Genomic DNA, 15,439 nt, shown 5'->3' with positions numbered 1-15,439 from the left:
TAGACACTTTTCTAGATGCTGGAGTTACAAAGGTGACGGAAACGAACACCATTCCTTCTGCACAGCTCTGTGAAGTGGGGACCCTCGTCCCCACTGCTCAGACAGGAAGCTGAGGCTTCAGAGAACTTAGGGAAGGACAAGATGAGCGCTTTGCCTTGTGACTCCAGGCCCCTCTCTGGGGCTGTGTGTGTCACAGATGACCGGCAGAGCCAATGGGATGCGAAGGAGAGGGGTGCTGGGCTGTGGCTGAGTCTGCCAAGCCCACAGAGCTTTCTGTGGGGGAGAAGGAGCTCTTTAAAGCCCCGGCCTCACTGCAGTTTAGATGCCCGGCGCAGTGCAGCAGGACCCTCACATGTATTTCAGGTCAGTACTTAGGACTCTTCTATGGCAAAGGCAGGGCTGGGGGTCCCAACAGCCAGCCAAGCCCTCTGGGGCCCCAGGCACTCTCCAACCAAAAATGCCCTTCCTGCCCACATCCCTGTCTCCTGCCAGTGGGGGCAGCACATGTGAGTACTGACCCTGGGACCAGCAGTGGGTACAAGTGTGAATAAGAAGAGTGAATAACTTCCCCAGGAAAGACACAACTGTCAAACTATAGACCGGAGTTGCAGGGACCAGAAGAGAGGAAATCAGCCCCTGGGAGGGTAACAGGGCCCAGAAACGATGGTATCTTGTTTCTCCTGATGACTCCAGCTCAGAGGCTGGGAGGGGCAGCCGCTCCTTGCTCTTCTCACACGCTGCTCTCAGCCCACCCCCTCAACTCCTGTGGGGCTCAGATCCTGAGACTGGACAGTGGGTGCCACATCCCAGCAAGACTGTGGCCTGGAGTCAGAATGAGCAGGGATCCTGAAATCAAGCCGTGAAGCTTCGTGGAGGGCAGCTCTGCAGAAGCTTAGCTGGGAGAGAGAAGCCCCAGGGATCATAAAGCCCTTGAAGGTTCTTCCACAGAAATTGGAGTCAGACCCGTTTGTACAGCCTCATCGTACAGAGCTGAGGCCCTTAAAGGGTGGCAGGGAGAAAGAATCCGGTTTTAGTTCCGTTCTAAGGAAGAACTGTCGAGCAGTCAGCACTGCCCAGTGAGAGCGAATGCCCTGCATGGGGTCACCTCCGACCCTGGGACAGTCAGCTCCAGTATTTTTTAGGATTCTATGTGTCCTGACTCCCTGCCAGGTGGCCCAGCCTGTTACTCCCCATTTTCCCTGTCGGGTGAGGATGATTGGAAGGCGGGTGGAACTCCATGAGAATCTCCCTCTGAACTTGGGCCTGCCAGTGCCCTGGGCTGTGGGAGGGACGGCGCATGGGTAGGGACCCTTCCCAGGTTATCTCGCAGGCCCCATCAGCCCAGGGGTCCAGTGTTTCTCACAGAAGCCCCCCAGGATCCCACGTCGAGGCCCCAGGCTGCGTCACCTGAGGTCGGGGGAAGCGGAGCTGGAGGCAGAGGGAAGGGCTGGGCCGCACCTGCCCTTTCCCCTGGGGCAGACCCATGACGTGAGAACCAGTCCGGAGAAGCATAAATCCCGCCTGGGTCCTGTCCTCTCCTCTCTCTTCAGATCCCACGCTGTGTGTGCAGAGTGGGGGGCAGGGGCATTCAGAGGGGTGATGGGGCTCTGGGAATCTCTCAGGAGACAAGTGGTGCTCAGGGTTTCTCTAAAAATGCCCCCAAATCCCACTTTGCTCCAGGATAATCATCCCAAGGAGATTTGGGATTGTGATCAAGACTGGGAGGGACCAACGGAGCTGAAGTGTGGAGGGAGAGAAGGCTGTGTGGTACCAAGAGCCTGATTTCTGCTACTTTGAAAGGAGCATGGATTTATTTCCACCAGCATTAGTTTAGTGGAAAGCTCTTGCCATGGCCACTGCCCTGGGGAAGGTGGCAAAGAGGTCAGACTCACTGAGGCTTGGAATTGGGGAGCTAAATATCTCTGGGCCGGTACTGCTTCTGTTCATAAAAAGCAAACGAGAAAACAGGAGAAAAGATAAAAATGGACATGTCTTTTCTTCACCTGTATTCCTCCCCATGTCACACTTAACTCCCCAACCCCGGAGGGCCCAGCTGCTTCCTGGGAGGAATTTTTCAATCAGATGGGAGCAGTGAGCTTGCAGAGATGAGCAGCTGGGGCCTTGAGAGGAAAAAACAGACCCGGAACGGAGTTTAATAACCAGCCAGGGCTGCCTTGTGTGGGTGGACCCTCGAGAGGGAATAATTACTTGGAAGGCATTGGGGCTGGGACTGGGAGCACCTTGGAGCTGCAGGGTGGAGCTGCAGGGAACCAAGTGTCCTTAGCTGTTTGTTCTGGGGGCCTTGGAGGAACAGGAATTCAGCCACAGGGTTGGGGTGATCCCAACCTGAGGCCTGCTCAAGTGGTGGCCCAGGAAAATTGAAGGCAGGTCACCCAGGTCTTGGGAACTACAAGCGCCTGGGAGGAGGACAGGATTGGCAAGGGGGCGGGGGGCTTGGTGGGAGAGCTTGGTCGAAGGAGTACTCCTGAAATGAGATGCACCCAATGTAGTGGGACCAGACACCGTATCCTGAGGCATGACAGCTAGAAACATAATAAACTGCTTTTCCCCAAATGGCACTGGTGGTCTGTTTCATTATCAGACAAAGCTTAAACCGGAAGGTCCCTTTTCCAGAGGAGGGGTAACGGTGGAGCAGCTCAGTGGAGCATGTGTGTGTCTGTGCTGTGTGGGGGGTGGTGATGCAGGGGCGGGGGTTCTGATGCGAGGGTGCTAGCGGTTTGTGCGCTAGAGTGTCACCAGCAGAAGTATAAGGAAGTGGTGGTATCCGGAGAACATTTCCTAGAAAATGGACCCCTTTCTTCCTTTCTTCTCGCTTTCCTTTTTTATCAGAAAAATAAATACTCTCGGGGTTTTCTTTTTGAATTTTCTTTTATTTATTTTTTTATACAGCAGGTTCTTATTAGTTATCCATTTTATACATATTCGTGTATATATGTGATGGTGGTGTGATGAACTGGGAGATTGGGATTGACATATATAAATACTCTAGTTTTAAAATCCAGTAGAACTCAGAGGCTTTTAAGGATAACCAGCATCTCCAGTCCTGCTCTACAGAGGCAATGCCTTTCAACTCTCTCAGCAATTTTGCTACTGATGGTTGTCCATATTCCTAAAGGTTATGCTTAAACTGCCATTTCTTAATTTTTCAATTTTATTCATTATTTCTCCTTCTTTTATGGTAATTAAGGATTTCTCTCTCTTATGCTCCGTCCCTCCAACTTTGGCAAAATCAAAAGCCAGTACTTAGATTATTATAATTAAATTAACATTCATGGTGTACTACAATGACATTTCCTTGTGTAATTTTTTGCTTTTCATTAAGTTCATCATTGCTCCCGCCCCTTTCCCACTCCTTGTTTTTCTGTGCCCAGCTGCTCCACAACCCCTTTCGCCTGATGTGATGCCCAGGTAATGCACCAGTGGGATTTTCTCCTGAGGGCTCGGTGCTCCTGGGTCTCCTGCACACCAGGAGCTCAGTGCTCGGTGCTCCTGGGGGATCTCTTTGCTGCTCTCCTCTGTGGCTTCCTACATCCAGGTTCTGGGGTTTTCCTCTTTCTCAGGTGACACTTGTATTTAAGTGGAAGATGTGTTCCAAAGCTTGCTGAGAAAGGGTGCAGGAGAAGTAAACACTTCGAGTCCTGGCAGGTCTAGAAATGTTTCCATTCAACCCTTACTCTTTAGAGTTTGGGTGTGAATAGAATGCTAGGTTGAAACTTATTTCCCCTCTGAAATTAGAAGTTGTTTTTCCAATATCTTCTGATTTTAACAAGTCTGGTGCAACTCTGATTCCAGACTCTTCTATGGTTTGATCTCTAGTGGGTTTCACCACCTTTCCTTACCCCTGGCATGGGTCTTTTTCCATTCATGTGCTTCATCCACTCAATGGATGCCCTCAACCAGGAAATTCGTGTCCTTCCGTTCTGGGAAATCGTCCTGCATTAATTCTTTGGTCATTTCTTCCCTTCCATTTTCTCTTTTTCTCTCTTCTGGAACTCATATTAGTAGGATATTGCAACTTCTGTTTGTTTTCTAAGTTTCTTATATTTTATCTCCTGATTTTTTTTGTTGTTGTTCTACCTTCTATGAGATTTCTTTAACTTGACGTTCCAACTCTTTTATTTCTTAAAAAAAAAAATCCTCCTGTAATTTTAACCTCTGAAGGCCCTTTCTCATTCTTTGATTATTCCTATGTTTATTGCATCCACTACTTGTTTTATGAGTGCAAAATTTTCTCTTATGCCCTCTGAGGATATTAATTACAGACTAATTTTTTTCATGGTGTCTCTGGTTTCTCTGTGTTGTTTGCTTTGGTCTTCTCTTCCAAACTAGAGGTTTTATTCAAGCTCCTGGGACAACTTGGCTCTCCATTCAGGGTTAAGACAGACAGGTGGAGGGGCCTAGAAACTCGGTGTGCAGGGGCAAGGCTCACAGCTGGTGTACCCCACTCTAGATGGGGGCTTTGAGCAGATTTTCCCTGGAGCACTGCCATAGACTGAATGTTTGTGCCCCCCAAAATCATATGTTGAAATCCTAACCTTCCATGTGATGATATTAGGAAGTGGGGGGCCTTCATGGGTGATTAGGTCATGAGGGTGGAGCCCTCATGAATAGGATTAGTAGCCCATATAAAAGAGACCCCTGAGAGCTCCCTGCTCCTTTCTGTCATGTGAAGATACAACAAAAGCATAGCCATCTATGAACCAGAAAGCGGGCCCTCACCAGGCACTGAATCCGGGGTCCCTTGATTTTGGACTTCCCAGCCTCCAGAACTGTGAGAAATAAATTTCTGTTGTTTATAAGCCACCCAGTATGTGGTACTTAGTTAAAGCAGCCCAAACGGACAAAGGTAGGTACCCTTCAATGTCAGTATCTGTTGGTCTTTTCTTTGGGGCTTTCTCTCTCCCATTTGGGGAGGTGGTCCTTGTGCCCTGCGTTCTGGGAAGAAACTGGGAAAGGGCTCACCCAGGCAGACTTTCACACAGTCCACTCTCTTTTTTCCTTCTTTTCAGACACTCTCTTTATCCCCACCCTCATTGTGCTTGTGACCCCCTGACTAGAGGTCTCTACTGAATCCTCGAGAGAGAAAGCCTCTAGCTTCTTCCTCATGGGGGAGCAGGGTAGCCGGCTGTGTTAGCTGGAGATAGGGGACTCAGGAAGTCTAACTTCTCCATGTAGAGATTTCCAGCCAGTCCCCTGTTTTCAGTCTAGAATTCGTCCCAGGTAGCTCCAAGTACCGAGACTTGGTCCTCGGGATGAATCAGTTATGGCCCTTCAGTAGACCTTTTTGCTGGCTTTGAGGTTGTAGCTTCCTTCATTCTGCCAAGCCCTCCATCTAATTTCCATCTTCAATATCTGGTTGTCATTTCTCATCTGCTGTGGTTTCCTTTCCCTTCTCTTTGTCCTTGGGAGTTTATTCCTTTCTTGTTCCTTTGCTATCTTTTAAGGGGCTTAGGGTGTGAGCAGACATGAATGTGTCAAAAGTGGTACCTTTAAACATTTTGTGAAGGTAACATGCAGATGAGACTGCTGTTAAGACTCTATTGGACAGATAATAGAGAAAATATAGGTAAGCAAAACCCGCGAAGAGGATGAAACTGGGGGCTCTTTGTTCTGCTCTGGCTTTCTCAACAACCAAAACCAGTCCTGCTGGCCTCCAGGCTCCCTGCTCTGAGCTGAGTATGGAAGCCTGTTGGGCTCTGATGTTTTAAAATGGAAGAAGGGCGAGGAAGGGCATACTAACTCCCCTGGGACTTGACATCTTTTGCCTCCCTATGACCAAGTCGGGACCTGGGGAAGCTGCTTCCAGAGAAAGGAGACAGACAGGGGCAAAAGTCAGTTGCCTGACCCCAAACAGGAGGTTTGAGGGGAGGAGACCTGCTCTGGGGATTGGTAACCTCACCTGTGTTGTCATTAAAGAAGTTGGAGAGGCATCGGGATAGAGTTACATTGGCTGTCAGAGACCTGCTACCCAAGACAAATCATTCAGGAAGAGGGTTGGCTCTGCCACACAGCAGGGCCAGAGAAAAAGGAAAGACTGTAGTGTGTAGGAAGATTATGATACTTGGAATTAGAATGTGAGAGTCTCACTCTGGGCTCTCTAACTTGCCAGCCAACCTTGGGCGCACTACTTGACTTCTCCAAGAATACTGCCCACCTCTTGCAGTTGTTGTGAGGTTGAAATGGAGTAGCCCTGTGCTTGGCACACTACAGGACTAAAAAATTGCTTGTTAATATATTACTAGTGATACTAGAGGCATAAATCCCCCTGCATCCCTCCCACCCCCGCCCCCCATATTCCTTTGCTTAGGGGCATGAGACCACTTCCCTACTAGTGCAACAGACTTACCAAAAGGAAAGGAATATGGAAAGAGATGCTCTTACCTCCCATTCCCCAGGGAAGGATGCCCAGGTCCTCCTGGTTTCTTGCCCCTTGGGGACTGTCTAGAGTTCCCAGGAAGGAGAGGGTTTGAGAGCCCCTAGGCAGCCCGACCTCCAAGTCTTTGGGCTCTGGTGCCCTAGCTCTCTGAGCCCACCCAGAAGTCTTGGGAGGTAGATGGGAGTCCCTGGGGCCCCTCACAGCCTGTACCTTCCCTCCAATCAGTTCAGAGTCAGGCTGGGAGCCTCATGAAACCAAAAAATCCCTTCATCCCATGGAGATCCCCATCCCTTCACAGCATATGGGGCCAAGAACTGCAAAGCCTGGAGTCTCACAGGCACAGTCCTGGGCAAGAAGACCAGGACAGGTGGATCCAGCTCTTCTCCTGCTACCCACTGAAGCAGCTGAACAGAGATCCTGGAGAGCACTTGGGTTGCAGTGGGAGCTAGTAAGGCCTGAAATGTAGTTAGAGGGGCCACACCACACACAGCATCACACAGACACATGTATGTTTCTCACATTTACTCTTCTTACACATACCTTCTCACACACAGGCCTGCTTCTTATACCAGAGAACACATTTCACTCTCCTGCCCCTGAAGCAACACACACACACACACACACACACACACACACACCCCTGCCTTCTATCTGCCTAAACTTGAGGTCACGAGGAGAAGTTAGGGGGGATCACAGGAAATTTTGTAAAATTAGGTTGGCTAAGAGCAGATTTTAGAGATCCATTAGCTTCTTCCTATGCATAGACTTCATCAGAGAAAGGTTTGGTCCAGGGAATAGGAGAATAACTCACTTAACAGAATAGCTGTTGAGTTTATGATTCCTCTCCCAGAGGTACAGAGACACACCCCAGGCAGTTTGGGGGATGAAATATCAACAGCATCACCCTGTCATGCATGCTAGGACATGAGCTCACAGCAGTACCAATAATTTGAGAGATCCTGGAGGACGGTTTCAGAGTAGAGACGGGGGTAGGGCAGGTTGTCGTGTTCCCATAGCAGCCTATCTCATTGCCATAGCAACAAGATTCTGCCTCCATTCTATGGAGTCCTGGTTTCTGTAATGGGTGGAACACTGGTGTTTCATGGAGTGGTGGTGGACCACACAATCCTTCTAGGAAAGAACATTTCCATTCTAAACCAAGCAAGGTAGGGACTTCCCTGATGGTCCAGGGGCTAAGAATCTGTCTTCCAATGCAGGGGACATGGGTTCGATCCCTGGTTGGGGAACTAAGTTCCCAATGCCACAGGGCAACTAAGCACGTGCGCTGCAACTAGAGAGAAGCCCGTGCTGCAACGAAGAGCCAGTGCAGCCAAAACCAAGCAGGGTACGCATAGCGTGAGGCTGTCAAATAGGGCTGGGTTTTCTTGTGGGCTTAGAAGCCTAGATTTCCTGGAGTTTCCCAACTGACAAGCTCTACTCCTTCCTACAGCAGTTTAAACTCCCCAGCTATTGGGGGCCCCCAGGAATGTCCCCACAAGGCAGATTGACCATTCCTGATGTTCACCACAGCTGACTCAGATGGAAACCCTGCCACGTCAGAGAGGTGTGACAGTGCAATGGGGAAGCCAGGAGCCTGAAATGGCTTGCCACTCATTGGCTGTGTGCCTTGAGTGAGATATTTATCTTTCTGAACCTCAGGATTCTCACTTGTGAAAATGGGGTTGATACATGCTCAGCCCCCTGGGTGGTTCAAAGGATGTAGAGAAGTGATGAACATAAAGCACTGGACCCATCCAGGGTTTCCGGGGCAGGGGGAGGGGGGGTTGGCAGATGGATGGCCCAGTGCACTGCTGACACTCCTTGCGCATGGAGTGGGGCTTCATTGTGGTTGTGGCCAAGCACCCCAGTGGAGGTCTGACTGTGGAACTAAGGTGTTATTTAAACCTCAGTGGATGGGGCAGTGGTTGGCATCATCTTCCAGATCAGGCTGTCCGACTGGCTAAAAACTTCCCTGGGAAAGGGGAAGGTACTTAAGCCATCTGCCTTCCCCTGCCCTAGATCAGTGCTACTCAAAGTGTGGGTGTCGGCTCATGGCCCTCTGAAAAATGTTGGTTACCCATCTGCAGTGACATAGGTCTAGGAATTAAGAGAACATCTTCAGAAATTTTTATAGCTATTTGATATTGCTGTAACACCACCCAAGCAGCATCCAATTTGGGCTTCTTTTTAGTTATTTTTAAAAGTCTTACAGAGATTCAGTGTGTGTGTGTGTGTGTTTAAAAGTACCGATCCGCCCCGAATTGGGGGAAAAAACAACTTGGTCCTTTACCTCTAGTTTGAAAATCATTGACCTTGATAACACTAAAGCCATCTTAAAACCAGCTAAGGATCCAGCCGAGAGAGAAGGGGAACAATCTCATCCGCGCCGCTTGCAAAAATTAGCCACAGATCACCAGCGGGTGAGACGGCATCATTTCCTTTATTGCTTCAGGAAACAAGCTGCAGGCCCCTCCCACTGCCCCGCCCCCAGCCGCGGCCCCGAGCCACGCTCGGATCCGCGTCCGGGATTGGAAGGTCTAAGGCCGCACCTCCACGCTCAGCCCCGCCCGGCGCCTCGGCCGCGGCTGCCGGGCGGCGCCGCCTGCCGCTTTCCGTAACGTAGGCCGAAGGAGTTCCAGTTGTAGGCGGACAGGTCCTTCTCCCGCTGCACCAGCACTCCGCCGCGCGGGGCGGGGATCAGGCGACTGCGGGGGGCGCACAGGCCCGGCAGCTGGGGCCCAGCGGAGCTCTCGGGAGGAGGGCACAGCGAGGCCCCCCGAGGGCTCGGCCCGGCAGCGGCGGGCTTCCTCTCCGCGCACCGCGGGCTCTGCGCCCCGGAGGCCAGGAGCGCCGGGGGTCTGAGCCGCGGGCCTAGGACAGAGCCACAGGGAGAGGCGGACGTGAGGCCGGGGCCCGGGAAAGACGGCTTTGGAACACCTACTCACATCCCCATCCTCTGCTTCTCTTTTGTTCCTTGACCCCTAGGAAGCTCAGAGCTCAAAGCTCAGCAGCCTCTTAGCTTGGGTGGTGTGACCATTTGCTCCTCCTTCCTTCAACATAGCTTTGATTTCAAATGTTTTACAGAATTCTCTTGAATGTCTTTTATATTGAATTACTTTTTTTTTTTTTAGGAAGCAAGCAGGGTAGAGCTTGGAAATAAAGAAAACTCAAGTATTTGCTGGACACCCAGCTTTGCTCCTCTTCGTGGCTCTCTGGCTGGCCCGCCCCTGCATCAGGCTCCCACTAGACAGAGCTCCTTGGGGCGGTTAGGGCCATGTTCATTCATCTCTGAGTCTCTCAGAGTCTTGAAAACAGTGCCTTGCACATACTAGGGCCTCAAAAATGCTTGTTAAATATATAAAAGCTAATGAAAGGCTTGTAGTTACAGAAATGAAGAAAGTGAAGCTAAGACCATTGTGCCTCCACACGCCCAACAAGTGTGAACCCTAAAAGGCTATATAAGGACTTCAACAAAGAAGGGAAATTATCTGGGTCACCTCAACCAGCTCACCTCCCCCACTCCACGTATAATCTTTCCCCTTCATACTGAGGGTTAATGAGGCTAATTTGGAAGGCACTTCACATGCAAGGCTCATTAAGTGCACTATACTTTTTAGCAGTAAAGTAGTGCAACTAGCTCTCAGGAGACAATGACCCCAGCGAATTGTGGCAGGAGATGAGTGGAAATGAGGTCTGGGGTGTGAGTGGGTGTGTGTTGGGTGGAGGGTAGTTGGCTTTGAGCCCTGCTCTTCAATGCCCTGGCATACTCTGGAGAAGAGTGGGCATGGTCCAGAGTTAGTTATAATCTTCCTAGGAGGGCCCTGGGCCTGGCTGAGATGGGAGGGATGATGACTTCCTTTCTAGATACAGCCACCATCCCAGCAGTAGGATCACTGCTTAGGCTATTGTTTTTAGCATCACCTAAAAGCTTTTGCCAAAAAGAGCCAAGAGCTCAATGTCCCCAGGGCAGTGATGATGTTATTCTCTGGGGGATCCTCCCTCACCCAGAAAGAACACCGGATCCCAGGAGAGAAGACACACTTGGCAAAGGACACCCAGGGCCATGTTCTCTTTGCTTTGGGATAGCTTATGGGCACAATGATATCTTGTGTATAGAGAGAATGCTGCAAGTTCCGTAGCTAGAGGAACTGAGGTCCCCAGAGGCCAAGCTGACCACCCAGCAGTGTTAAACCCCCCTCCTGACTTGGGGATGAGCACCGTCCTAGCTCATGCCCTGTAGAGGGCACTCTTGGGGAGCTCAGTGCCTGCTGGGTTTCTGCAGCATTGGATTGAGTGACTTTGGGAACGTTTCTTTACCTCTTTGGGCCTCAGTTTCTCCAGGTCATCAGTTTCACAATGAACTCATAATGTTGACAGATATTAAGGATCTGTCCTTTTGTGTAGGTTATTTTTTTTTTTTTTCAAATTTCCCATAAAGGAACTGAGGTCACTGATAAGACAAACTTGCATAGTAAATTCCTTCCTAGCAGATCTGCACAGAGAGGTGGTTGGCGGAGAGCAGAGAAAACCATGCAGGAGCTCGGTGGTTAACAAGCACCTGAACCTGGGTGAGCCTCCTGATGTCCGTAACAGTGGCAAGACATTCCTTGCTTGCAAGGTTAGTGAGGCCCCTAAGTGTGTTGCATGTATCAGTCTTAGGTTTCCATTAAATGCAGCTTTAAATTCACGTCAAGAGACTAGCCATATCTGAAAAATATGGTAACTCTCATTTTGCGACAACTCACTTGCTCCCTCCCACCCTTCTTCCCAGACAACACATACCTGTGGCTCTAGGATTCTCCATGGGCGCCGCCTTTTCTAATGTCTCCCTGAAGGAGACGGCACAAAGGAAAAGCATCAGCTGCCAAGAAACCAGTGAGTTCATCCTGGTCCTGGAAGTGCCCTGAGACCAAGACAGAGAGAGGGAGGAGGGACTAGGTTAGGCACGCCCTCTGGGCTGGGTGGTGGGGCAGATCCAAGTGTGAAGTGGGACCCCTGGAAGGGAGGAGACAGCCCCTGCCCTTGGAGGCCCCCAGTGGAGGGATGAGGCTGAACAGACACAGCATGGAAATGGGACTGAGACCACTTGCACCGTATAGTCCAAGCTGAACTCATGCTAGGTGAGGATCATAAGGGAGGGCTTCCTGCAGGTGAGGCCAGTAAGGTTAGGAAGGAAGGAGAGAAGGAAAGAAGGAAGGGAGGGAGGGAGGAAGGATTCATATCAGTGGAAGGGGCAGGACTGCTTGGGTTGGAAAATGGCCAGGATTCTGAATCTCAGGTTTGCTTGAGAGGAATGTTGGAGAAACAAGGAATGAGATGCAGTGTGGCAGTGAGCAGGGAAAGGTGAAGTGAAGTGGGGCAAGGAGTTCCACTGAATGGAGGACGCCGAGCTCCCAACCTGCTCTCTGGAGCCTGGGAGCAGGCGCTTCTTCCTTCCATGCTGGGCTCTGCATAAATGACAACTTTCTGTGCTCCACTCTCCCCGCTAGAATGTGCCTTCCCGAACCTGGCCCAGTTCCCTCCTGCTGTAATGGGAACTTAATTCCTTTCCTTTTTCAAGAAAAAGGAAGAAAGGGGCAATCATCTTGCTTGCTCTCATAACCCTTCATAGCCTTGAAAACCGTCATTAAATTGTCTTATTGCCTGTAATTCAGGAAAGAGAAAAAAACTTTCCCTGATTTATCAGGTCACTGTCTCCATATTCTATTCCCCGTGGTCTCTGAGAGGATATGAATTTAATTGACTTCATGATTTTGGCTGTTGAGGTGGGAGCTGTGTACTCTGACCCCCTCTTCATCCCCCTTCCCCTCTCATCCCCACCCCCCCAGTTCTTCCAGCTCCCAAGTCTGATTTCTCTTTGAAAAAGTCATCAGGCACTTTGAGACTGTCCAAACGTGATTAAAGACAAATTGGTGGAGAGCCAGGCAACACTGCAGGCTGAGCAGAGGGAGTGGGTGCCAGATCTAAAGGCTCGAGCCTCCCTCTGTGGTCGAGGGGTAAGCGGGCAGGGCGGGCGGACTATCATTTGTGCCCGTCAGCTCCTAACGGTGGCTCAGCCCCATCCATCCCTCTGTTGTTGCCCCCAGTCCCCTCTCCTCTCCCTGCTCCCACCAGGACGCAGGCATGGGGTAGAGTAAGAGTGGCATCAGGAGGACTCAAATCTAGCCACAGCTCCACCCTCCCTCCCTGTGAGACAAGAGCAAGTCACCTCCCATCTCTAGACCTTATTGCTCCGTGTATAAAATAAGAGCATTGAGTCAGACTGGCCACAGACTGTCCCCTCAGATGGTCACTTATCCTTGCAGACTTTGACTCTGTGACACCCTGAAACCCAGACCATGGCTTTCTGCACCTGCCTTAAAGGCCTGGGGCGGGGCATGGAGTAGAGAGAGGATCAGTCCACTAGAGAGAACAGTGTAAAACCATTTCTTTTGTGGCTTCAGACCATGGATGCACAGGTTAGTTCAGAAATCATTCCTGATCGCAGCACCTGGTTGGTGCTATGGGTGCACAGGTGTGCTAAGACACGGGGTTGCTTCCCCCAGGCCCTCCCCTGAGATCTAGCACAAGAAATTGAGTCGTAATCAGAATCATCTCAAAATAACATGGTAAATGATAGGCTGGGGGCACGTGAGTACAGGGTGGGTGGGGAGGCCTGGTGGTGTGTCAGAGCCCATGGGAGCCTGATCTGGAGGGTCCAGGCAGGTTTTCTGCAGGGGGTGGCGCCTGAGCTGAGTTTCTGAGCACTGAAGGCAGTCCCAGCAAGGGAGCTGAAGCTGGGTGTGGAGGGAAGTGCAGGCCCTCCAGCCTGCCAGGAGGGTGAAACTTTGCTGGAGAGAGAGTGAGTGATGAGGCTGGGGAAGGGGCCACCAGGGGCTTCATCCCGGAGCGGTGTGAGCCAGAGGAGAATGTGTGTAGATTAGCGTTTCAGATGGAGCATTCAGGCTGCTCTTCAGAAGCAGGACGGTGAGTGAGGAAGGGGGCAGAGGGCAGGCTGTATGGTTAGAAGGTAGCGTTCCTTCTTTATGCTCCTCTCACCCGTATTTCATCCTCCCCATCCCATCATAGGTGGCACTTACCATGAGAACTTTGGTTTTCCCCCACTACCTGTCCCCAACACACACCTACACCCCTCCCCCAACTCTTGGTTCACTGCCCAGCACAGGGGCTTTTAACACATGTGGTAGAATTGAGTTGTTTGGAAAAGAACCATCAGCTTCCAAGGGGCCACTAGTGGCTGCCCTGCTGTGGGCATTTTTGTGGTCTCCCTGTCCCAGGGGTTTTGTACCTAGAGAGTAACAGGAATTCCAGGCTTGGTTGGAAAGCTTTTGGGGTGGGGCAGCTCCCTTCTGGGGTGATCCCATCTCTTAGTGCCAGGGCTGGCAGGGTACACAGGGGCTCTTTGTTTAGGTCTGTGTTTGCCATCCACACATCAGGGAACTGCCCAGAGGAGTCCTATTGAGCCTGTGAGCCCCAGGAGTTCCCCAGCTCCCTCCAAAAGCTTCTGTGGCCTCTCATCCCAGCCAGAGAGTTCATTCACTGTACTCATTCTTTCTACAGAAAAGAATCCCCAAGGTCCTGGTTTCATAAAGTGCAAGTCAACGTTATTTACCTAGACGTCCCAGAATAATCTGGCCAGCCGAGTAATCAGGGAAGATCGGCACCCCCTTGGCCTGCCTGGGACACCTCTGTCAGTCCTGGAACTGAATTCCTGCTCCCAGCTTGGGAGCCTCCCTGTGTCCGGCCAGACCCCTCCCCTGGTGTGGGTGCTGCAGCGCACCTACCTTGCCTTGGCTCCGTCCTGAGGGGTCTCCGAGGTGATGACACTGCTTGGGTGAGTGAACACCTGGAGGGAGGGGAGATGGGCTCCTGGGCTCGCTGTCACCAGCTCCCTGGTCACGTCCCTTTTATAAAGCCCATGGTGACGTCTCCAGGCATAGGCCCACCTCTGCCTCCCCCTCCCTCCTCCTCAGACCCCCTCAGAGAGCACGGCGCTCCGAGCCGATGACGGCTGACTCCCGCCTCCTGGTTCTCATGACTGAAATCAGCCTTTTCCTGCCCCTCCAGAAGCCTTCCAAGGCTGGCTTTCTGATTGCCACTAGTTCTTTCCAGCCTTCTCACCGCTTCTCCCCAGACCCACTCCAAGACCCATTCTGCCCCAAACAACATGGAAATGGACTGTTTGGGGGGGCGGAGTGTCGGCGTGCAATGTTCCCCCTCCAGACAAGTGAGCAGGATGCAGGGGAGGAAGGGGGAGGAGGTGGCACAGTCTGCCCCGGGGGCTCCTTGCTCCCCGTGTGCTCCCGGCTCTGGCAGCTCAGTTGGGGTCTCAGACCAGAAGGCGGCTCCTGGGCTGGGATCTGGGATCTGGGACTGGGTGGGGGGATTGTCTCTTTTTTTTTTTCTTCCTTCCTTCCTCCCTTCTTTCCCCAAGCAATTCCTGAGCATGTGCTCAGCACAGGGTTTGGAGATGAACGTGCCGTGGTCCGATGGGCGGGACAGGTATGTGAGCAGCTGGCTAAGAAAGCAGCACCTTTGCAGCTCTAGAAGGTGGGCGTACCTGGGAAGCACTAAGGGAACTTGGAGGAGTGCCTTCCAGCTGCAGTGTGTCCGGACGTGCTGCTCCTGGAGCCCCACAGTCATGTCCTGTGGCACCTCGATCACACCGTTTTGGAATTGCTGTGAGCCTTGCTTTGAAGTGGGGCAGGTCTCCTTCCCTTTGCACCCTCAGCACCCGCTCCTTTGCTCCGTACAGACGCAGGGGCCCTCACAGAGACTTACTAAATGTACGCATTGCGGGGGACTCCTGTCTCTTTCTTGGGCCTGCAAGGATGCGCTTTACCCTTGAATGAAGTGCTTCCCAGGACAGAGACTGGGGCCCTTGGAAGGTAAGGGCTATGTCTCTACCTCAGCACAGAGGCTACCTGGTGAGTGAGCTGTGCAGACATCCACCTAATTAATGGCTGAGAAGCACTTCCCACCATGATGGGGATTAATACCCATCACTTGTTTAATACCTCCTGCTAATAGGGGCTTGCAAAC

The 15,439-nt window shown here is 51.5% G+C and overlaps 1 protein-coding gene across 3 annotated transcripts; it reads right to left on the bottom strand.

Moving 5' to 3' along the window:
• Positions 1-8,869: 8,869 nt before the first annotated feature.
• KISS1 (KiSS-1 metastasis suppressor) lies at positions 8,870-14,289 on the bottom strand. 3 transcript variants are annotated; one of them, XM_061185502.1, is made up of 3 exons: positions 14,178-14,289; positions 11,180-11,300; positions 8,870-9,268 (listed from the first exon to the last, which is right to left on the bottom strand). In XM_061185502.1, exons 2-3 carry the CDS (start codon positions 11,280-11,282, stop codon positions 8,955-8,957), a joined length of 417 nt encoding a protein of 138 aa, XP_061041485.1. In that variant the 5' UTR covers positions 11,283-11,300; positions 14,178-14,289; the 3' UTR covers positions 8,870-8,954. The 3 variants fall into 3 exon arrangements, with proteins under 3 accessions (XP_061041485.1, XP_061041484.1, XP_061041486.1); XM_061185501.1 differs by having other exon boundaries at positions 14,182-14,289; XM_061185503.1 differs by lacking the exon at positions 14,178-14,289 and adding an exon at positions 11,796-11,831 and having other exon boundaries at positions 11,180-11,289.
• Between the last annotated feature and the right edge of the window lie 1,150 nt (positions 14,290-15,439).

This window comes from Eubalaena glacialis, chromosome 3 (genome assembly GCF_028564815.1).
Source record: "Eubalaena glacialis isolate mEubGla1 chromosome 3, mEubGla1.1.hap2.+ XY, whole genome shotgun sequence".
NCBI lineage: Eukaryota > Metazoa > Chordata > Mammalia > Artiodactyla > Balaenidae > Eubalaena > Eubalaena glacialis.
The sequence above is the reverse complement of the archived record's forward strand: the minus strand, read 5'-3'. Positions and strand labels throughout refer to the sequence as shown.

Bases quoted from the DNA above. Each gene is read 5' to 3' on its own strand.
- KISS1 (XM_061185502.1), bottom strand. From the start codon at position 11,282: ATGAACTCACTGGTTTCTTGGCAGCTGATGCTTTTCCTTTGTGCCGTC. The intron at 9,269-11,179 runs GTATGTGTTGTC...GCTCTGTCCTAG, and splicing joins GGAGAATCCTAGAGCCACAG to GCCCGCGGCTCAGACCCCCG.